Source organism: Anomaloglossus baeobatrachus, chromosome 1, assembly GCF_048569485.1.
Source record: "Anomaloglossus baeobatrachus isolate aAnoBae1 chromosome 1, aAnoBae1.hap1, whole genome shotgun sequence".
Classification (NCBI taxonomy): Eukaryota; Metazoa; Chordata; class Amphibia; order Anura; family Aromobatidae; genus Anomaloglossus; species Anomaloglossus baeobatrachus.
The window spans coordinates 384,901,729-384,926,999 of NC_134353.1; the positions used below are offsets into that span (position 1 = coordinate 384,901,729).

The following is a 25,271-nucleotide window of genomic DNA, read 5'->3' on the forward strand; positions in this document are numbered from 1 at the left end:
GAAAATCACCATAAAAAAATTAATTTTGTCAAATCAGCCAGGTTGACACAAGCAAATGGAAAATTGTCTGCTTTTCGTTCAGAGAAAACTGATATTTTTGCATCCAGATGTCCATTTTTCATATCTATACTGCATCCATATGTCCTTCTTTTATCTCATTGTGCCATTTGTGTGTCCATTTTGCACTTCCGTATGGCATCAATTGTTTTAGTGAATAATTAGATAAATATTAAAAGGACAATTACAGCTTATGATCTTAATATCTGTAATAAATACAGTGAAAAATATGTTCAGCTATTGACTTATAATTGACAATCCTGATCCAGAATACAGATCAAAGCAGTGGGTGCTGTGATTTTTCAACAAGCAGACTATCAGTCCATGTGTAAAGACATTCATGTGAATTACCACATTGACTTGCATTGGCCCTTGTGCTGTTTGTATGCTTCCTGTTTTGCATATGTACAGCCCACGGACATTTAAACCATGTGGACATTTAAACCATTTGTCACAATGAGCCCTTAGTTTTCTAATCGCTACCCTCACTCTGTAGAAACTGAATGTACTAATTAGGATGCTTGGTGATAATCTGGAGTGAGAACTGTCTGCAGAAAAAGTTTCAGGTAAGGCCCGTTTCACACGTCAGTGAAAACACGCACATGTCCCTGCGTGTGCCGTGAATCACGGCACACGTGGGTTGTCTAAGTGCAATCCGGGCTCCGTTCTCCGTGGCCCGTGATTGCACTTAGAAATCAACTCACCTGCGCCCGCTCCCGCTCTCCATGGTGCTGATCGCTCCCGCGATGCAGCATCCGGCCGGCGCTGATCCCCGCAGCAGCTGCTTCCGGGTCGGCTGTGTCGTGCATCATTAATATGCGCGACAGTAATCAGCCGGCTTAGAAGCAGCAGGGAGAACGGGCTCCAGAGAGCGCGGCTGAAGCCGGGTGAATAAAAATGTTTATTATTTTAAATGCACGTTTTTTTCTGGCACGTGTTTCACGGACCACACCACTGCGTGGTCCGTGGAACATCAATGATGCCATAAAAAAATGGACATGTCTCCGTGCAGCAATCACGCACACGTGGGTACGCTGCACGGAGACACGTGCAGTGAAAAATCACTGACGTGTGAGCAGACCCATTCATTATAATGTGTCTGCGTATGTCAGTGATTCTGGTACGTTTTAAAAAAAGCACAAATGTCCCAGAATCACTGACGTGTGAAAGGGGCCTAAGCCTGAGCTGTCAATCACTCAGTTCCTTATCCACCCAAATGGTACATCCTAATCAGCATGACTGATTAAACTTCTGCAGAATGGAAACAGCTATTAGAACACTTAAACTGCAATTTCCATAGGGTCTATGTCCCTTACAAGTCTCTATGCTTTGCTTTTACAGTTTGGGCTTACAGACTCTTTTTAACACTTTAATGCACTGATTCCTATACAGTGCGGCTGGATTCATTGGTGAGTTGCTCTTCAATTATTGGTAGCGCTCCTACAAAAACAGTTTTAAATTAACCAACCATAAACTGCATAGACCATTCCATGGTTGCCCCTTTTCTAGTTTATCAAAAGTGTTGATTTTGCGTTATAGTGGCCATACACTTTTTGTGAGGGACAGATGGCAGTTTATTTTTATACGCAAATCAGATGTGCATAGCGTCTAAACTCTTTTACAATGCATTTTTCTTGGGCCTTACTGTTTCCTTTTCGCAGGTTTCAGTTTTAACTTGATTTTGGTATAAATTAAAAAGTTAATTCAAACATTCAAAAAAGATAAAGCCAACATACCAAAAAGTGAGTGACTAGCCTCCTCTCAGAAAGCGCCTCAACAGAGAGAAGCACAGAGCATCAAGTTCCACCCTGATATAGACTCTCTGGACCCTGCCTTCATGCCACTGACATGGGATGTGAGTCACGTCACGTGACCTTTAAAGGGAACCTGTCAGGTGCAATATGCACCCAGAACCACGAGCAGTTCTGGGTGCATATTACTAATCCCTGTCTGACCGTCCCTGTATACACTTGCATAGATAAAGGGATTTTTAGAAAAAGTATTTCTAAACATCTTTTACCTTATGCTAATGAGCGCGGGAACTAGTCCCAAGGGCGTTATATCCCCTGACTAGTCCCAGGAGCATTATTTCCCCTGACTAGCCGCCCTCTTAGCATGTTACCACACCAACAGGGCTGTACTAACATGCTATTCAATTCAGCATCACCAGCGGTGCCGCGAGTACCTGTGTTTGCTGTGACTGCGCTTCTGAATGCCGGGCACTTCCGGTCATGCGCAGTATGTAGCCGGATATACGCGTCCCGGCTTCAGAGAGGTCTACTGTGCATGACCGGAAGTGCCCAACATTCACAATCGCGGTCACAGCGAACACAGATACGCACATCACCGCTGGTGACGCTGCATTGAATAGCATGTTAGTATGCCCCTGTGGGTGTTCTAACATACTAAAAGGTCGGACTAAGTGGGGGTAATAACGGCCTTGGGTCTAGTCCCCGCACTCATTAGCATAAGATAAAAAATCTTTAGAAATACTTTTTCTAAAGATCTCTTTATCTATGCTACTAGATACAGGCAATATGCACCAAGAACTGCTTGTGTATCTGGGTGCATATTGCAGCTGACAGGTTCCTTTTAAAATTCTTTTATTTCCTATTTATAACTCATTTTTATTAATAATCTCGAAAAATTGTGACAGCATTCTGCAAACATATTCAACAATTGTTCTCTCACTCCAAAATAGATAACAGAAGAGAAAAATGGTCTTGGTCAATCTATTTTAGAGGCAAAAATTAAGACAAGCTGGAAATGAAAATCACATACGTATGTATGACTGCTCATAACTGTAAAATAAATAAAGTCCGAATATTCCAATGCCAGATTTACAAAATGGTGGCTAATAAAAGTATACACATGTAAGAAAAAAAACTTCCTGCATACCTTAGAGAAATACTACGAATTGATGGAATTTCCAGCTTCTTTTTCAGCACCTCCTTTATTTGACCTTTCTCAGGTCCTTTCTTCACTTTTTCACGCCCAATCAAGTAGATGTATTTAGGAGTGGTGATAAGATCTCTCTTGATTGACTGGTGAAGATAACATTATAAATTACCCTCAGAAAAGTATATAGTAGACTACTATCTGTAATGTTTTGTATTTACAAGTCCCATACTGTTTATTATTCTTTAAACCCAACTACAATCACTATGTGTTAATTTACACACATATATACTGTATATGCACACACACACACACACACACACACACACACACACACACACACACACACACACGGGACCAAAAGTTTAGCATTTTTTTTCTTTAAAATGTGATTACTTCTGTTTGGTTGTTGTGATGCCATTTCCTGGTGATTTTAGTAAACCGGAAGCAAATGGTTGTCAGCTGTAAGGATGAAAATTGTGTTTGACATTGATTTATCCCTTTATGTGATAGTTTTTCACATTTGCTGGGCCAAATGATTTGCCTATTTTGTCATGGGTAGTCTACATTTCCCTACATTTTTTATTGTTTTTTTGTGTGTGTTTTTCAGATAAAACATGGCAAAGACAAATTTATCACCAGATGTCAGGAATCTTATTTCTCTGAGAGTGAAATCAGGCAAAATCCAAAAGGTGTAGCTGTGGAATTCAACTGTTCAACTGTCACATATAATAAAGAAAAAGGTTATGGAACAGCTGACAAACCTAGCAGTGGACGACCATGGAAAACGTCCTCCAAAGTTGATCACATCACGAAGAAAAGTCTATATCTGATATCCATAAAAGTGCTGTACAGATTTCACACAAAATGAACAAAGAATATGGGGTCAAAGTGAGTTGCCAAACTATGGTGCGATGGATTAGAGCAATAGGCGTGAATGCACGAGTTCCAGTCAAGAAGCCTTTCATCTCTGTAAGGATCTGTAAGGTCTGACTTGAATTTGCCAAAGAAATAGACAGATTAGTCTAAGGTGTTGTGCTCAGATGAATCCAAGTTCAATCTGTCTAACAGTGGTGGTAAGCACTATATATACCACCCAATTGGAAAACGTAATGATGTAAGGTAGAAACGCCTACAGTGAAACATGGTGGTGGCAATGTCATGGTTTGGGGCTACTTTTCTGCATTCGCTGTTGGCCCTCTGCATAGCATTCATGGAAATATGAATGCTACAAGGAAATACTGGAGAATGTAATGGTGTCACATGGTAAAACCAAAGTAAGTAGGGGCAGGAAATTCCAGCAAGACCTGATCCTAATGCACACATCAATTTATTCGTTAGCAAAGAAAAATGTTCACCTGTTGCAATGACCAAACCAATCACTTGATTTACACTCTAGAGAGCACCTTTGGGATGAGTTATGGTGATGAGTTGGGGCTCGTACCAATAGCAATATAGATGAATTGTAAACAATGAATTACTCTCAATGCTGGGATCAATAAGTAGTATATGGAAAACTTTTGGCAGTCAGTTTTCTTTAATTGAATGACCATACCCATATCAAAAGCATTTTGATTAAAATTTGGGTTTTGCATGATGACAACTTCATGCATTTTAAATTCATCTCCAGGAAAATGGCATCACAACAATATATCTATATCTAATTATATATAATTGCCTTATTCTGTCTGTCTGTCTGTCTTGCTCCAAAATTGTGTCCTTACAGTGACAACTCACCAGACGCCGACCGGGAGCAGGTGAGCGCATCAAGGTCCCGCAGCGGCGGAACACACACACACACACACACACACACACACACACATAAGAACAGACACACACACATCAGATCACACTCACTCACTCACTCTCACACACACCTTACACACACATCAGATCGCATCCACACACTCACAACATCCGGCGATATCGCTTACTTCTCGGCGGCGATACTGTGCCCTGTGCAGTGACCTTCCAGGACCTGCCGGAGGATCACATGGCCGGAAGCATGTGGTATCTCCAGATGTTGGGAGTGTGTGAGCGCGTATGTGCGATATCGTCAGTGTGTGTGTGCGTGTATGCGATCGGGTGTGTGCGTGTATGCGATCGGGTGTGTGAGTGTATGCGATCGGGTGTGTGCGTGTATGCGATCGGATGTGTGCGTGTATGCGATTGGATGTGTGAGTGTATGCGATCGGATGTGTGCATGTATACTGTCTGATGTGTGACTGTGGAGCACGATGGGGAGTGCGAAGCATGGGGGATGGAGCACGATGGGGGGTGTGAAGCATGGGGGATGGAGCACGATGGGGGGTGCGCAGTATGGGAAATGGAGCACGATGGGGGGTGCGCAGCATGGGGGATGGAGCACGATGGGGAGTGCGCAGCATGGGGGATGGAGCACGATGGGGAGTGCGCAGCATGGGGGATGGAGCACGATGGGGGGTGCGCAGCATGGGGGATGGAGCACGATGGGGGGTGCGCAGCATGGGGGATGGAGCACGATGGGGGGTGCGCAGAATGGGGGATGGAGCACGATGGGGGGTGCGCAGCATGGGGGATGAAGCACGATGGGGAGTGCGCAGTATGGGGGATGGAGCACGATGGGGGGTGCGCAGAATGGGGGATGGAGCACGATGGGGAGTGCGCAGCATGGGGGATGGAGCACGATGGGGAGTGCGCAGCATGGGGAAGGAGCATGATGGGGGGTGTGCAGCAAGGGGGATGGAGCACGATGGGGGTGCGCAGCATGAAGGATGGAGCATGATGGGGGGTGCGCAGCATGGGGGATGGAGCACGATGGGGGGTGCGCAGCGTGGGGGATGGAGCACGATGGGGGGTGCGCAACATGGGGGATGGAGCACGATGGGGGGGGCGCAGCATGGGGGATAGAGCACGATGGGGGGTGCGCAGAATGGGGGATGGAGCACGATGGGGGGTGCGCAGCATGGGGGATAGAGCACGATGGGGAGTGCGCAGCATGGGGGATGGAGCACGATGGGGGGTGCGCAGCATGAGGGATGGAGCACGATGGGGGGTGCGCAGCATGGGGGATGGAGCACGATGGGCAGTGCGCGGCATGGGGGATGGAGCACGATGGGGAGTGCGCAGCATGGGGGATGGAGCACGATGGGGGGTGCGCAGCATGGGGGATGGAGCACGATGGGGGGTGCACAGCATGGGGGATGGAGCACGATGGGGAGTGCGCAGCATGGGGGATGGAGCACAATGGGGGGTGCACAGCGTGGGGGATGGAGCACGATGGGGGGTGCGCAGCGTGAGGGATGGAGCACGATGGGGGGTGCGCAGCATGGGGGATGGAGCACGATGGGGGGGTGCACAGCATGGGGGATGGAGCACGATGGGGGGTGCGCAGCATGGGGGATGGAGCACAATGGGGGTGCACACCTCCCCCCAAAACACACACACACCGCTACACACGCACCGCACAACACACCACACACACACACTGGGAACCACAAACACCGCCCTACACAGACACCCACACACACAGACAACGCCGCACACACACAACACCTAACACACAAACACCGCGGCACACACAAATATACGCACATACCGCACAACACACACATTGCACAAAACATACCTCCCCCCAAAACACAGACACGCACCCCACACCCACACAGACAACACTGCAGACACACAGCGCTCCACAAACAACGCAACACACACAATGCAACACACATACAACACCGCTCACAACCCCCGTCAGACCCAGACAACACCCAGAACATGCACCCTACACAAACACTTGGCAACTACACACAACATCTATATATATAATTTTTTAATAAAAAAGAGATTAAACATATATATATAACAAAAATCATACATTAACTACACAATACGTAAATTCTAGAATACCCGATGCGTAGAATCGGGCCACCTTCTAGTCTATATATATAATTGCCTTATTCTGTCTGTCTGTCTGTCTGTCTGTCTGTCTATCTGTCTGTCTGTCTGTCTGTCATGCTCCAAAATTGTGTCCTTACGGTGACACAAAGCTGATTGGCCGCTGGGCTCGCCATGGCCCCGCCCCCCTGCACGGATTGGCCGCTCGCCTTGCCTCGGCTCCTCCCCCCGCATGGATTGGCCGCTCGCCTCGCCTCGGATCCGCCCCCCCGCACGGATTGGCCGCCACTCACACTCACACTCACACTCAGACGCACACTCAGACTCAGACTCAGACGCACACTCAGACTCACTCAGACTCAGACTCAGACTCAGACTCAGACTCAGACTCACACTCACACTCAGACTCACACTCAGACTCACACTCAGACTCACACTCACACTCAGACTCACACTCAGACTCACACTCAGACTCAGACTCACACTCAGACTCACACTCAGACTCACACTCAGACTCACACTCAGACTCACATTCAGACTCACACTCAGACTCACACTCACTCACTCACTCAGACTCACACTCACACTCAGACTCACACTCACTCAGACTCAGACTCACACTCAGACTCACACTCAGACTCACACTCAGACTCACACTCAGACTCACACACTCAGACTCACACACTCAGACTCACACTCACACTCAGACTCACACTCACTCACTCAAACTCACACTCACACTCACACTCACACTCACTCACACTCAGACTCACACTCAGACTCACACTCACACTCACACTCACTCACACTCAGACTCACACTCAGACTCAGACTCACACTCACACTCACTCACACTCAGACTCACACTCAGACTCAGACTCAGACTCACACTCAGACTCATACTCACACTCAGACTCAGACTCAGACTCAGACTCAGACTCAGACTCACACTCAGACTCAGACTCAGACTCAGACTCAGACTCAGACTCAGACTCACTCACACTCACACTCACACTCAGACTCAGACTCACACTCAGACTCACACTCAGACTCAGACTCAGACTCACACTCACACTCAGACTCAGACTCAGACTCAGACTCACACTCAGACTCAGACTCAGACTCACACTCAGACTCACACTCAGACTCACACTCAGACTCAGACTCAGACTCAGACTCAGACTCAGACTCACACTCAGACTCACACACACTCAGACTCACACTCACTCACACTCAGACTCAGACTCACACGCACACTCAGACTCACACGCACACTCACACGCACACTCACACTCAGACGCACACTCACACTCAGACTCACACTCACTCACACTCAGACTCACACTCACTCACTCAGACTCACACTCAGACTCACACTCACACTCAGACTCACACTCAGACTCACACAAACACTCACACTCAGACTCACATGCACACTCACACTCAGACTCAAACGCACACTCACACTCAGACTCACACGCACACTCACACTCAGATTCACACGCACACTCACACTCAGACTCACACGCACACTCACACGCACACTCACACTCAGACTCACACGCACACTCAGATTCACACGCACACTCAATGCCGCAGACACACAACACCCAACACACAAACACCGCGGCACACACAAATATACGCACATACCGCACAACACACACATTGCACAAAAAATACCTCCCCCGAAAACACACACACACCCACACAAACCGCGCAACACACATACACAACGATACAGACACACAGCGCTCCACAAATAACGACACACAACCAACACACAAACAACACCGCTCTCACCCCCCGCTACACCCAGACAACACCCAGAACATGTACAGCCCCTACACAAACACTTGGTAACTACACACAACAACATCTATATATATATATATATATATATATATATAACAAAAATCATACATTAACTACACAATACGTAAATTCTAGAATACCCGATGCGTAGAATCGGGCCACCTTCTAGTATATATATAATTGCCTTATTCTGTCTGTCTGTTTGTCTTGCTCCAAAATTATGTTGTTACGGTGACAACCGTCGCATTGGCAGCTGAGTTCGGCCTGGCCCCTCCCCCTGCACGGATTGGCGCTCGACCAGGCCCCGCCCCCGGCACGCATTGGCTGCTTTGCCAGGTCACGCCCCCTCACACATTGGACACAGCCTGGCCCCGCCCCCCGCACGCATTTCCCGAACCGACACGGAGCCCCGACTCCCAGGTGAGTGCTGCACCCCTGGGAACCCACACCAGCGTACGCCGGCAACCCCAGCAATGCGAGGGTATGTGTCAGCTGGGTACGCTGGTAACCATGCTACACATCGGGTAATATTGTGTACCATGGTTACCAGCCTATGCCGGCTCCCTGCCCATTCTGATCGTTGGTCTCCCGCTGTCACATGCTGATGCGTGCTGCACAGCAGGAGACCAACAAAGAAAAAGTGAACCAGCACTGTCGCTTTTAATACTTACATGATGTGTACCATGTTTACTAGCTTACCCCGGCCCCCGACACACGTGCCCCGGAGCCGGCTACGCTGGTAACCATGATACACATCGGGTAACTATGGAAACCGCTTTGCATAGTTGTCCGCTCGGCCATGCCCCCCACACATGCTGCCCCCTCGGCCACGCCCCCCATACACTCTGCCTGCTTGGCCACGCCCCCACACACTCTGCCCGCTCGGCCACGCCCCCCACACGCTCTGCCCGCTCGGCCACACCCCTCACGCGCTGTGCCCGCTCGGCCACGCCCCCCACACACATTAGGCACCTATACACCTCCCTCCAGGACTACTCCACCTATTAGAAACCTCCCCCCAGGACTACTCCTATTATACTCCTCTCCCACCAGGACTACTCCTCCTATTATCCTCCTCTCCCCCCAGGACTACTCCTCCTATTATACTCCTCTCCCCCCAGGACTACTCCTTTTATTATACTCCTCTCCCCCAGGACTACTCCTCCTATTATCCTCCTCTCCCCCCAGGACTACTCCTCCTATTATACTCCTCTTCCCCCAGGACTACTCCTCCTATTATCCTCCTCTCCCCCCAGGACTACTCCTCCTATTATACTCCTCCCCCCAGGACTACTCTTATTATACTCCTCTCCCTCCAGGACTACTCCTCCTATTATACTCTTCTCTCCCCAGGACTACTCCTCCTATTATACTCCTCTCCCTCCAGGACTACTCCTCCTATTATCCAACTCTCTTCCCAGGACTACTCCGCCTATTAAACTCCTCTCCCCCCAGGACTACTCCTCCTATTATCCTCCTCTCCCCCCAGGACTACTCCTCCTATTATACTCCTCTCCCCCAGGACTACTCTTCCTATTATCCTCCTTTCTCCCCAGGACTACTCCTCCTATTATCCTGCTCTCCCCCCAGGACTACTCCTCCTATTATCCTCCTCTCCCCCCAGGACTACTCCTCCTATTATACTCCTCTCCCCCTAGGACTACTCTTCCTATTATCCTCCTTTCTCCCCTGGACTACTCCTCCTATTATCCTGCTCTCCCCCCAGGACTACTCCTCCTATTATACTTCTCTCTCTCCAGGACTACTCTTACTATTATACTCCTCTCCCTCCAGGATTACTCCTCCTATTATACTCCTCTTCCCCCAGGACTACTCCTCCTATTATATTCCTCTCCCCCCAGGACTATTCCTCCTATTATTTTCCTCTCCCCCCAGGACTACTCCTCCTATTATACTCCTCTCTCCCCAGGACTACTCCTCCTATTATCCTCCTTTCTCCCCAGGACTACTCCTCCTATTATCCTCCTCTCCCCCCAGGACTACTCCTCCTATTATACTCCTCTCCCCCCAGGACTATTCCTCCTATTCTTTTCCTCTCCCCCAGGACTCCTCCTCCTATTATACTCCTTACCTCCAGGACTACTCCACCTATTATACTCCTCTCCCCCCAGGACTCCTCCTATTATACTCCTCTCCCCCCAGGACTACTCCTCCTATTATCCTACTCTCTTCCCAGGACTACTCCGCCTATTAAACTCCTCTCCCCCCAGGACTACTCCTCCTATTATCCTCCTCTCCCCCCAGGACTACTCTTCCTATTATCCTCCTTTCTCCCCAGGACTACTCCTCCTATTATCCTGCTCTCCCCCCAGGACTACTCCTCCTATTATACTCCTCTCCCCCTAGGACTACTCCTCCTATTATACTCCTCTCCCCCCAGGACTACTCCTCCTATTATACTCCTCTCCCCCCAGGACTATTCCTCCTATTATTTTCCTCTCCCCCCAGGACTACTCCTCCTATTATACTCCTCTCTCTCCAGGACTACTCTTACTATTATACTCCTCTCCCTCCAGGATTACTCCTCCTATTATACTCCTCTTCCCCCAGGACGGCTCCTCCTATTATACTCCTCTCCCCCCAGGACTATTCCTCCTATTATTTTCCTCTCCCCCCAGAACTACTCCTCCTATTATACTCCTCTCTCCCCAGGACTACTCCTCCTATTATCCTCCTTTCTCCCCAGGACTACTCCACCTATTATCCTCCTCTCCCCCCAGGACTATTCCTCCTATTCTTTTCCTCTCCCCCAGGACTCCTCCTCCTATTATACTCCTTACCTCCAGTACTACTCCACCTATTATACTCCTCTACCCCCAGGACTCCTCCTATTATACTCCTCTCCCCCCAGGACTACTCCTCCTATTATCCTACGTTCTTCCCAGGACTACTCCGCCTATTAAACTCCTCTCCCCCCAGGACTATTCCTCCTATTATCCTCCTCTCCCCCCAGGACTACTCCTCCTATTATACTCCTCTCCCCCCAGGAATACTCTTCCTATTATCCTCCTTTCTCCCCAGGACTACTCCTCCTATGATCCTGCTCTCCCCCCAGGACTACTCCTCCTATTATACGTCTCTCCCCCTAGGACTACTCCTCCTATTATACTCCTCTCCCCCCAGGACTACTCCTCCTATTATACTCCTCTCCCCCCAGGACTATTCCTCCTATTATTTTCCTCTCCCCCCAGGACTACTCCTCCTATTATACTCCTCTCTCTCCAGGACTACTCTTACTATTATACTATTATACCCCTCTCCCTCCAGGATTACTCCTCCTATTATACTCCTCTTCCCCCAGGACTACTCCTCCTATTATACTCCTCTCCCCCCAGGACTATTCCTCCTATTATTTTCCTCTCCCCCCAGGAGTACTCCTCCTATTATACTCCTCTCTCCCCAGGACTACTCCTCCTATTATCCTCCTTTCTCCCCAGGACTACTCCTCCTATTATCCTCCTCTCCCCCTAGGACTACTCCTCCTATTATACTCCTCTCCCCCCAGGACTATTCCTCCTATTATACTCCTCTCCCCCCAGGACTATTCCTCCTATTCTTTTCCTCTCCCCCAGGACTCCTCCTCCTATTATACTCCTTACCTCCAGGACTACTCCACCTATTATACTCCTCTCCCCCCAGGACTCCTCCTATTATACTCCTCTCCCCCCAGGACTACTCCTCCTATTATCCTACTCTCTTCCCAGGACTACTCCGCCTATTATCCTGCTCTTACCCCAGGACTACTCCTCCTATTATACTCCTCTCCCCCTAGGACTACTCCTCCTATTATACTCCTCTCCCCCCAGGACTACTCCTCCTATTATACTCCTCTGCCCCCAGGACTATTCCTCCTATTATTTTCCTCTCCCCCCAGGACTACTCCTCCTATTATACTCCTCTCTCCCCAGGACTACTCCTCCTATTATCCTCCTCTCCCCCCAGGACTACTCCTCCTATTATACTCCTCTCCCCCCAGGACTATTCCTCCTATTATTTTCCTCTCCCCCCAGGACTACTCCTCCTATTATACTCCTTACCTCCAGGACTACTCCACCTATTATACTCCTCTCCCCCCAGGACTCCTCCTATTATACTCCTCTCCCCTCAGGACTACTCCTCCTATTATCCTACTCTCCCCCCAGGACTACTCCTCCTATTATACTCCTCTCCCTCCAGGACTACTCCTCCAACACACACACACACTGCACAAAACATACCTCCCCCCAAAACACACACACACACTCACCCAATCAAACCGCGTAACACACACAGCACCACACACACACACACAAAGCTGCAGATACACAGCGCTCCACAAACAATGAAACACACACAACGCAACACACAAACAACACCGCTCTCACCCCCCCACACCCAGACAACACCCAGAATATTTACAGTGCCCTACACAAACACTTGACAACTACACACAACAACATCTATATATATAACAAAAATCATACATTAACTATACAATAAATTCTAGAATATTCGATGCGTTAGAATCGGGCCACCTTCTAGTGTGTATATATATATATATATACAGATATATATATATATATATATATATATATATATATACAGATATATATATATATATATATATATATATATATATATATATACAGATATATACGATATACGCACAATATATATAGACAGAAGGGGAAATAAGTCATGAACACCAACTGAAAGTCCATCAGTGATTATAAAGCAATTCTGCCACTTAATGAAAAATATCAGCTGGTTCAACTGATGACCTATAAAAATGTGTCTCATTACCAAGGTACCACACAAGAAACATCTCATGATGGGTGAAACCAGTGAGCTGTCTTCAGACCTTTGCAGCTTTATTGTTGCAAAACATTGATGTCATTGATTACAGAAGAATTTCTAAACTACTGGAGGTTCCAATGAGCTCTATTGGGGCCATAATCCGGTAATCATTTTACCATAAACCAGCCACAACTGATGCTCCCCACAAAATTTAAGACAGAGTAAAAACAATTATCAGAATGAGAAGAGGCATAACTGCCTAGTGTTATTTGAATTCTAACTTAATTGCGGAGGCATAATTTGGGCAAATACTATGGACCTGCGCTCTGCATCTTCTCATGTCTGGTCGCCAGCTGCCCGCTGTGAAAGTGCTTTAGCCCTTAATACTCCTTTTATTGTATTAGACGAGAAACAAAGCAGGGGGTTCCCTCTGTGCATGGGGGCCCTGGGCAAATGCCCAGTCTGCACCACCCAACGTAGTCCCTGTGTAAATATATACCCATGTGGTTTTTGCATTCCTTTGGATCAACATGTTAGGTTATCGGTTGAACTCAATGGAATTGAGTCTATAAACCTTAAAAACTATGAAACTATACAGTAGGTGTGGAACTGCATTAAATAAGCTGCATCAAATCCACCCCAAACCACATAAAAAAAGGAAAACACAAGACAAGCAATGAATGCCCAGTAAATAGAGCAGATTGTAGAATGAAGTAATGTATGGCTCACTATTCTCTTTTGTCTTTGGCCTCCATTTGAGCCTACCATTTTCATACAGAAGATAAGTTAAACTATACAAAATTGATAGCTATAATATTTTGTGGTTATGCCAATCCCTTAAGTATTTTCCATATTTCACATTCTACAAATATACTTAATTTGCCCCATTAAAGGAGCTGTTTGGCCTAAACCCACGAGTCTGCAGTCACGCTGTGTAACTACAGACTTGTGTGACCTTAAGTTGCATGCACGGTGCACTGTGAGTATTCATTGGTCAGAAATGGTGGTCACTTGAACGCGAGTATGTGATATGCATACTCATGCTGAGAATCCAACTAGATGGGTGCTGGGAATGCCCCTGCATACTGAAGGAGTCAATACTGAGAATTTCACCCAGCATATTTCACAGAAGTATTACTGTGAAGTTTGTATATATGTGCGTGTGTTTATATGTATACAGGTGCAGAACGACTGTGGTTGCAGGTGTCATGACCGGGCCTGGGAGTACAGGGGTCCACTGACCCTAGCGCCTGCTTCAGCTGGAATGTACATCCAAGGGCGCGCATCCAGCTGATGCATTGCAATATAGAGACCTGTCAGGTCCCTACACTGCAAACTGCAGGGGCACAGGGTCACAGGAGGCAGAAAATATACATATTTACTGCTTTCTACGCAATCCTGCCCACCTCTTTACACTAAAGCCGGTACTGAGAGGAGGCAAATTTTTGGTGCGGGGAGCAGTGATTATACGTTTTCTTTAATAGCAGTACAGTGATCACCTAGCCGCCAGCTTCCTGCAGCTGGTGGGCGATCGTGTGCTGCTATTAAAAAAAGCGATTATTCACTGCTCTCCATGCCCATAATCGTAGGGAGAAGCAAATATACCGGCAGCTGACGCAGGTGTAAGTGGGTGCAAATGAGAGTGATGTCATGCGCTGCGCCGCTTACATGCTGAAGTCCCTTGCCAGCATGCCAGCATCAGAGGACTCCAGGGAAATGGAAGAAGTGTGAGTATAATTTTTTTTTTACTGTGTGCGGCGTGATTGGGATCATATGTACTTGGATGAGGCCATGTAATACTAGAATGAGGCCCATGTAATGCCAGGATGTGGCCTTGTAATACTAGAATGGGGCCATATAATACCAGGATGGGGACATGTAATACTAGGATGAGGTCATGTAATATCAGGATGGGGGCTATATAATACCAGGATGGGGTCACATACCAGGATGATCTCACCATGGCTTGATTAGACTGACAAGGTGCACCAGGTTGGTAGATTTTATAAAATAACTTCACCCAACTTGATGACTTAACTTCACCCAACCCCAGATGACTACCTAAGGGTACTTTCACACTTGCGTTGTGCGGCATCCGTTATAATCCGCCGCCTTGGGGAATTACGGTAACCATTGCAGGAAGCCGTTTATTCCTCCTAGGCTTCTATTAAGGGCGGATTTCAACGGATGGTCTTGTGTTGCATCCGCTCCGCAGCGCATCAGTTGTTTTATCGGGCGGAAGGAACGCTGAATGTAGCGATTATTTTTGCTGTAAAAAAACGCACTCCGCAGGATTCCGTCGGGATCCGTTAAGAGGCATAATGAATGTTTATGGTGCTGGATTCCAGTGCAGGATTCTGTCACGTTCCACTGAGCATGCTCAGCATGTCCAGCAGAACGTTCTAAATCGTTCAAAATCCCTCCTGGTTTCTCCCTCTCTCTCTCCGTCGGTCGGTTGGTCTCTCTCTGTCTGTCGGTCTCTCTCTGTCTGTCGGTCTCTCTCTCTCTCTCTCTCTGTGGGTCGGTCTCTCTCTGTGGGTCGGTCTCTCTCTGTGGGTCGGTCTCTCTCTGTGGGTCGGTCTCTCTCTGTGGGTCGGTCTCTCTCTCTGTCAGGTGGTCTGTTGGTCGGTGTCTCTCTCTCTCTCAGTCTCTATCTCTCTCTGTCGGTCTCTTCCTCTCCCCCCCTCTCTCATATTCACCGATCACTGACCGATCACGGGCGCGGCGCTGCACAGCTGTCACACTACTCTGGTGGCTTCTCCTGCTTTTGAAAATGCCAGCCGCTCATTATTCCATCTCGTATTCCCTGCTTCCCCCACCCACCGGCGCCTATGATTGGTTGCAGTCAGACACGCCCCCACAGTGAGTGACAGCTATCTCACTATAACCATTTACAACCGCCGGTGGGCGGGTCTATATCGTGCAGTACACTAAATAAATAAATAGTTAAAAAAAACTGGCATGCGGTCCCCCCCAATTTTGATACCAGCCAAAGTAAAGCCACACGGCTGAAGGCTGGAATTCTCAGGATGGGGAGCCCCACATTATGGGGAGTCCCCCAGCCTAAAAATATCAGCCAGCAGCCTCCCGGAATTCACGCATCCATTAGATGCGACGTCCCAGGACTCTACCCGGCTCATTCCGAATTGCCCCCCTGGTGCGGTGGCAATCGGGGTAATAAGGAGTTAATGGCAGCCCATAGCTGCCACTAAGCCCTAGGTTAATCATAGCAGGCGTCTATGAGACACCCCCAATGATTAACCTGTAAGTGAAAGTAAATAAACATACACCCCAAAAAATACTTTATTTGGATAAAAGACAAAAAAACACACCCTCTTTCACCACTTTATTAATCCCCAAATACCCCTCCAGGTCTGACGTAATCCAAACGAGGTACCGCGATGCATCCAGCTCTGCTACATGAAGCTAACAGGAGCGGCCGTAGAACATCACCGCTCTCTGTCAGCTCTACAGAGCAACTGAAGTGAAGCGCGCTGTCAGCCGGGATGTCACTGAGGTAGTGCCGGGGTGTGTGCGGGGATGATGGGTGTGGTAGTGCCTGTGTGTGTACGATGATGATGGGTGCAGTAGTGCCGGTGTGTGCGGTGATGATGGGGGTGGTAGTGCCGGGGTGTGTGCGGTGATGATGGGTGTGGTAGTGCCTGCGTGTGTGCGGTGATGATGGGTGCAGTAGTGCCGTTGTGTGCGGTGATGATGGGGGCGGTAGTGCCGGGGTGTGTGCGGTGATGATGGGGACGGTAGTACCGGGGTGTGTGCGGTGATGATGGGGGCGGTAGTGCCGGGGTGTGTGCGGTGATGATGGGGGCGGTAGTGCAGGGGTGTGTGCGGTGATGATGGGGGCAGTAGTGCCGGGGTGTGTGCGGGGATGATAGGGGCGGTAGTGCCGGGTGTGTGCGGTGATGATGGGGGCGGTAGTGCCGGGGTGTGTGCAGTGATGATGGGGGCGGTAGTGCTGGGGTGTGTGCAGTGATGATGAGGGCGGTAGTGCCGCAGTGTGTGCGGCGATGATGGGTGTGGTAGTGCCTGCGTGTGTGCGATGATGATGGGGGCGGTAGTGCCGGGGTGTGTGGGGTGATGATGGGGACTCTCTCTCTCTCAGCTAAAGAAAACTAAAGCAACGTGTTATTTCACAGGAATCCGTTGCCTTTATTATCACACTATTTACAACGCATTCATCACATGCGTCACACAACGCATTGTGACGGATGCCAAACGACGCAAGTGTGAAAGTAGCCTAAGACATGAGTATGGGCCATATTAAGCACTCTGCGTCTATAAAGCACTGGTACCAATCAACTGCTGTACCACCTCACCTCTCTGCTTTCTGACACAATATAATTTTTCCGCTTTTATGGCAAAATATGGGTACCTGGTGTCGGCCTGACTGTTGCGCAACCCTGTTTAAACCGTTTACATTATTAAACACCGCTTTAACCTCTTCACGACACATGATGTACTGGATACATCATGGATCGTGTTAGGTTAATCCCTGTCGGTTGCCCATGGCAGCCGGCAGCGATCTCTGCACATGTCGGCTGATTTGAACAGCTGACATGTGCGGCTATCAGGCACGAGTGGATTTGCTACCCACTCGTGCCTGTTAACCCCTTACAGCGTGCTGTGAAGATGTCACAGCGCGTTGTACATGCCTGACACGGTAAGCATTCACTTACCTGGCGCCATTGAAAGTCAGGTGATGTGATCACGTGCATCCGATGGTTGTTTTGGTAGCACAGGGTCATGTGTTGACTCCTGTAGCTATCCTGAGTCAGTTCCTCTCACAGCCGGCAAAACGCCGTGTGTGAGAAGAGAGCAGCTTTTCTGCAAATCAGAGCAATGCTGCTCTAATCTACAGAAAAGAATGAGCGATCAGACTGCTGATCATTATAGTCCCCTATGTGGACTAGTAAAATTAAATAATAAGTTAAAAAAATGTAAAAAAAAAACAACAAAAAACCTAAAAGTTCAAATCTCCCCCCTTTCATCCATTTGAAAATTCAAGGGTTAAAAAAAATAAAAAATACACATATTTGGTATCGCCGCATTCAGAAATGCCCGATCTATCAAAACGCTACGGATCGCGGAATATAGCGCAAAAAGTGTGCCTTTTTTGGACAAACTTTTGCATTTTTTTTTTTGTTTGGTGTCTAGGAACTCGTACTAACCTGAGGCATCATCATACTAACACATCAGTTATACCATTTAGTGAATATGGTGAATAAAATATCCCAAAAGCAATCAAGCAGTCGCACTGTTTTTGCAATTTTTCGCACTTTTTTTGCCTTTTTCCAGTACACTATATGGTAAAACTAATAGTTTTATTAAAAAGTACAACTCGTCCCACAAAAAATTATTACACATATATATATATATATATATATATATATATATATATATATATATATATATATATATACAAACACACACACACACACACACACACAGTACAGACCAAAGGTTTGGACACACCTTCTCATTCAAAGAGTTTTCTTTATTTTCATGACTCTGAAAATTGTAGATTCACATTGAAGGCATCAAAACTATGAATTAACACATGTGGAATGGAATACTTAACAGAAAATTAATAAGGATAAGATGTCAGAATGGGCAGATACTTGGCAAATAAGATTTAAAGTTGATAAATGTAAAGTAATGCACCTAGGGCGGAGTAATCCTATAACTGCGTATACATTAAATGGAAGTAAACTCGGGACTACAGAACAGGAGAAGGACTTGGGTATTCTTATTACAAATAAGCTGAGCAGCAGCACTCAATGTCAGCAGCAGCTGCTAAAGCAAACAAGATTTTAGGGTGTATAAAAAGAGAGATTAGATCCCGTGATCCCAACGTATTGTTACCCCTCTATAAATCACTTGTAAGGCCACATCTGGAATATGGGATCCAGTTTTGGGCTCCACATTTTAAAAAGGACATTCAGAAGTTAGAGTCAGTTCAAAGGCGGGCAACTAGACTACTACAAGGAATGGAAGGCCTCCCATATGATGAGAGGTTGAAAAAGTTAGATATGTTTAGCTTAGAAAAAAAACAATTCAGAGGAGATCTCATTTATATATATAAATACATGTGTGGTCAATATAAAGGACTGGCACATGACTTATTTCTTCCAAAGACAATACTAAGGACCAGGGGGCACTCACTGCGAGTGGAAGAAAAGCGATTCCGACAGCTAAATAGGAAAGGGTTCTTTACAGTTAGAGCAGTCAGACTGTGGAATGCCGTACCACAAGAGGTAGTAATGCCAGATACTATAACAGCTTTTAAAAAAGGGCTGGATGATTTCCTCAGTATACAAAACATTGTTGGTTATAAATGACTTAGTGACCAAATATAGAACTGGTGGAGGAAGGTTGAACTAGATGGACCTAGGTCTTTTTTCAACCTAAATAACTATGTAAACAACTGAAAATATGTCTTATATTCTAGGTTTTTCAACGTAGCCACCTTTTGCTTTGATTACTGCTTTGCACACTCTTGGCATTCTCTTGATTAGCTTCAAGAGGTAGTCACCGGAAATGGTTTTTCAACAGTCTTGAAGAAGTTCCCAGAGATGCTTAGCACTTGTTGTCCCTGTTGCCTTCACTCTGCGGTCCAGCTTACCCCAAAGCATCTCGAGTGGGTTCAGGTCTGGTGACTGTGGAGGCCAGGTCATCTGGTGTAGCACCCCATCACTCTCCTTTTTAGTCAAATAGCCCTTACACAGCCTGGAGGTGTGTTTGGGGTCATTGTCCTGTTGAAAAATAAATGATGGTCCAACTTAACGCAAACCAGATGGAATAGCATGCGGCTGCAAGATGCTGTGGTAGCCATGCTCGTTCAGTATGCCTTCAATTTTGAATAAATCCCCAACAATGTCACCAGGAAAGCACCCCCACACCATCACACCTCCTCCTCCATACTTCACGGTGGTTGGATCCAAAGATCTCAAATTTGGACTCATCAGACCAAAGAACAGATTTCCACTGGTCTAATGTCCATTCCTTGTGTTCTTTAGCCCAAACAAATCTCTTCTGCTTATTGCCTGTCCTTAGCAGTGGTTTCCTAGCAGCTATTTTACCATGAAGGCCTGCTGCACAAAGTCTCCTCTTAACAGTTTTTCTAGAGTGTGTCTGCTGTTAGAACACTGTGTGGCATTGACCTGGTCTCTAATTCTGAGACTTGTGACTCGGATAAACCTAACCTCTGCAGCAAAGGTGACTCTTGGTCTTCCTTTTCTGGGGCGGTTCTCATGTGAACCAGTTTCTTTGTAGCGTTTGATGGTTTTTGCCACTGCACTTGGGGACACTTTCAAAGTTTTCCCAATTTTTCGGACTGACTGACCTTCCTTTCTTAAGGTAATGATGGCCACTCATTTTTCTTTACTTAGCTGTTTTTTTCTTGCCATAATTCAAATTCTAACAGTCTATTCAGTAGGACTATCAGCTGTGTATCAACAAGACTTCTGTACAACACAACTGATGCTCCCAACCCTATTTATAAGGCAAGAAATCCAACTTATTAAACCTGACAGGGCACACCTGTGAAGGGAAAGCCATTTCTGGTGACTACCTCTTGAAGATCATCAAGAGAATGTCGAGAGTGTGCAAAGCAGTTATCAAAGCAAAGGTGGCTACTTTGAAGAACCTAGAATATAAGACATATTTTCAGTTGTTTCACACTTTTTTTTAAGTATTTCATTCCACATGTATTAATTCATAGTTTTGATGCCTTCAATGTGAATCTACAATTTTCAGAGTCATGAAAATAAAGAAAACTCTTTGAATGAGAAGGTGTGTCCAAACGTTTGGTCTGCACTGTGTATGTATATATATATATATATATATATATATATATATGACACTAGCTCCCAAGCTTACATCACAGAGGTTGACCGCCTATGTGATACACATCTCCCCTCCATGATGTGTCTGACAGCAACCTTACAATATATACATATATATATATATATATATATATATATATATATATATATATACGCAATCTTCACAACATTGAAATTGCAACACCAGGAAGTAAAAGTGAAATAACAGAAATCGCAGGTTCAATAGACATGGTAATTATGTATAAATAATGTAAAGATGAAAACAAAAAAGGAAAGGTGGAATCATGGAAATCACAGGATGCAAATGATGAAAAAAGGGTCCCCTGATTGAGAAGGTCCTTTATTGTATGTAAATAATTACATGGTGCTAATTAGAATCAACAAGTGTCCATTCATTTTTATAGTTACTTGTTGTATCCATTGCCAATTGGTAATATCAAAGGTTCAGGCTCCTAGACCCATCTATGCCTGCTGCAATTGAAAAAGGTTGGTCTTAACCTACATTTCTTTCAATAGACAAATCAATAAATTATCTACTTTGCACACATGCCACTTGGATCATACATTTATCAATAGTGTCCGTACCTTAAATCGTCTGTCGTATTTGGTGACAGAGTCAGCAAAGTCTATTCTCTCCCGCTTTGCCATGAACTGTCGAAGCTCAGGTTTATCTTCCATACCCAAATAGTCACCAACAAAGTTGCGATTAATGCTATTTCTGCGACGTTCTTTAAACCCATACAAAATGTTTGAAGCTAGAGTAATAGAAAAAAGAGTAAATAGAAGGGGTGTTTTGTTATCTATTTTACATACAATATGACTTATAATTTTTTATCATTTCTTGCTAAAATGAAGTGCACTTCCATGTTTTTATCACAATGCTCAATACAGAATCTGTTTCACAATGCAAGCTTTGTTTATTAAAAGGGTTATCCAGAAAACCAAAAACATGACTTCCTTCTGTCAAAAACAGCATGAAAACTATCTATAGTTTGCGAGGTTGTGTAAACCCTTATATCACTGGAATGGCTCTTCCATCTGAGGTGAGTATGAACTTTTTATTTTAACTGAAAAATAGAAAAAATTGTGTCACCTCATGTAGCTAGATGGAATCACAGTCGTTGCACAAAGCCGCCCTGCTGCAGGTTGAAACACAATAGGAAAAAAGGGACAAATCTCCAGCGAAGGAAGGACAAGATGTAGAAGTTAATTATAACTTGATATTTATTGATGAGAATTTAAACTGATTCAGCATATAAATTGTACCACCGTGATACGATGTATATGATGGATACGTTTTTACGCTCATCAACAAATCTCTAGTTTTAATTATTTTTTTGTAACATATATTTTATTATTTTTTTCGGATAAACAATAGTAAGAACAGTGATACATCAAATTACACAGGTTTCTAGGTAATGATGCATCAAAAACATAGTTGTGTATTATAGAACTGATAAGAAAATCGGTAATAAAATAATAGACAGAATAGATTTGAGGGCAGAAAAAAGGGGGAATAAGGAGAAGACGGAAAAGAAGGAAAAGAAGGTACCAGGCGAAGATAGCAAATCTTATAAAAACAGGTACATTATCATCCTCACAACAATTCTGGTGCATAGAACGTAGATCTTACGCTACAGTCCAAACTAAGACCAAGAGCAACCTTAATGAGACTAAGGTCTAGGACACATGGTGAGTAAAAATGTCCGAGTGGAATGTGATAAAAAAATTTGCATTCCACTCGGACCCATCTTACTCTTTGGTGCCATTCCCATCTGTGATTATTTTCTCAGCCCTAACCGGATCGAGAAAACAGTCGCATCATTCTGCGGGTGGAATCTGATCCTTTTTCGCTCTCACCCATACAAGTGTATGGGTGCGAATGAAACACAGCACTGCACTCAAATGACACTGAATTGTGATGCGATAATCACATTATCTGGCAAAAGAGGAGAGAGGGAGAATACTCCCTCCCTTTCTTCTGCAGCACCTGCCTTCTACTCCACAGCTGTGATCCAATAGAAGGATCGGATCACAGTGGCATGACACTCGGCTTACACTCGCAACACAGCAAGAGCTCAAGGTCACATCTGATGCACTCGCAATGGATGCCATACGCTCCTGTGGCACAGCCTAATTACAAAAGTACTTAGAGTATTGGAACCATTTGGCTCACTGGGAGTTAAAGGATTCCAACCTTCCTATGCAGCTGGCATGCATGTTCCATCACACAGTTGTTATGAATCCTTCCCAGAATTTCTTGAATAGAGAACAGCTTGGATTACTTCCAATTAGAAGCAATCCCCAGTTTAGCCACTGAAAGGACATGGGAGGTAATTAGAGCATCCTCCAAGTTAATAATTTTCTCCAGTTTTAGAGGCAACAGGGCTGTAGCCTGTCCCCAGGTACCTTCCGAAGCAATAAGGGCCTGGAGTAGGGACTATATCTGACTCCAATACACCTTGATGTGTGGGCATGACCACCAAATGTGGAGTAATGTACCCACCTCATTACAACCTCTCCAGCACAGGGGAGAGTTTAGTTAGAATAATTTATTAATTCTGTATTGAGTGAAATACACCTATAGAGGAGCTTTCTAGAAGCCTCCAGGTGAGCAACACAGTAAGAGGTTTTTTTTATTGATTTGGAAGATAAAAGTCCATTCATTTTCAGAAAAGGAGTGCTCTTCCTATTTAGGAACAAATGGAAGAGATGGGGGTTAAGGGCAAGGGGAAAGAACGATGTATGCTTTGGAAGTGACCTTGGAGGAGTCTCTGTTGGAAAGAAAATAATGTTCATACAGGGACTTGAGAGGTTGAGGTTGTTTAGCTAAAGAAGTGATAAGGTAGCTCAGCTGCAAGTAGATAAAGAAATCTCTACCATGAAGATCATAAGCTTGTGATATATACGAAAATGGTTGTAGTAGAGCTTCCGACTGCATCAGTTTACCCAACTTATGGATACCTTTTGCAATCCAACCACCTACGTTGATAGAGGGAATAATATATTTAATTACCTCAAGAGCGTCTTCAGACAAACAGAGTGGCACCAAACCCAACCCTATCTCTTTATTCAACCATGTCGACAAGCCGGCTTGAATCATTGGTAAGGAAGAGGACCGAGGGTCTTTGGAGAATCTTGCTACCCACATCAAGGAAGAGGCTTGAGAGAACCCCTATAGCTGGTTTTCTAACTCCACGAACAATTTTAAGGTGTCACTAGACCACCAGTTTCTCAAGTGATCCAAGAGCGATGCACTATAGTAGTGTATGATATTGGGGCACACCAGCCCTCCCTGTTCCACTGGCAAAAACTAAACTTTCCGGGATAGTCTTGGCCTCTTAAAGTTCCAAATAAAAGACATTAGAGAAGCTTTCAGATGTTTTAACATTAAAGAGGAAAGCAGTATTGGTAGGTTGCGAAAGTTGTAGATTATTTTGGGAATGAGCATCATTTAGTAATAGATATATGACTAATCCAGGACAGAGGAAATTTGTTGTACCCTTGTATGTCTATCTGGAGATCTTGTTTGAGGGACTTATAATTAATAATCTCTAAATTTTTAATTGGTGACGTTAGGAGGACCCCTAAATAGGGGAGAGACTCCTCTGCCCAGATGAAAGGAAAGGAGTTTTGAAGGTTCTTCTTGAGGGGGCCTGGAACCTTAATACCAAGAACAGGGATTTGGAGGCATGGATTGTGTAGTAACTTATTTTCCCAAAATCACTAAGAATACGGGAGATGGTAGGAAGGGAGGCCGCTGGATTGGTGATGCTTAAAATAACGTCATCTGCGAAAAGGCTTATAAGCTGGTCAGTGGGTCCTACACATAAACCAGAGAGATCCAGAGAGGACTGGATAGTCTGGGTCAGGGGCTCCATTACCAGGGTAAATATCAAGGACAATCGGCACCCTTGACGTGTACCATTGGAAGTTGAGAAAGAGGTGGACACAACGCCTGAAGTATAA

At 45.8% G+C, this 25,271-nt stretch overlaps 1 protein-coding gene across 1 annotated transcript in view; it reads right to left on the reverse strand.

The window, feature by feature from the left end:
• Nucleotides 1–25,271, reverse strand: part of LOC142315335 (unconventional myosin-If-like) — a 279,905-nt gene that overhangs the window by 15,345 nt on the left and 239,289 nt on the right. Inside the window, exons 21-22 of the mRNA XM_075352538.1 lie at nucleotides 21,888–22,057; nucleotides 2,956–3,101 (exon numbers count right to left, since the gene is read on the reverse strand). Of these exons, the coding sequence (XP_075208653.1) occupies nucleotides 2,956–3,101; nucleotides 21,888–22,057 (316 nt within the window). The remainder of the gene's footprint in view (nucleotides 1–2,955; nucleotides 3,102–21,887; nucleotides 22,058–25,271) is intronic.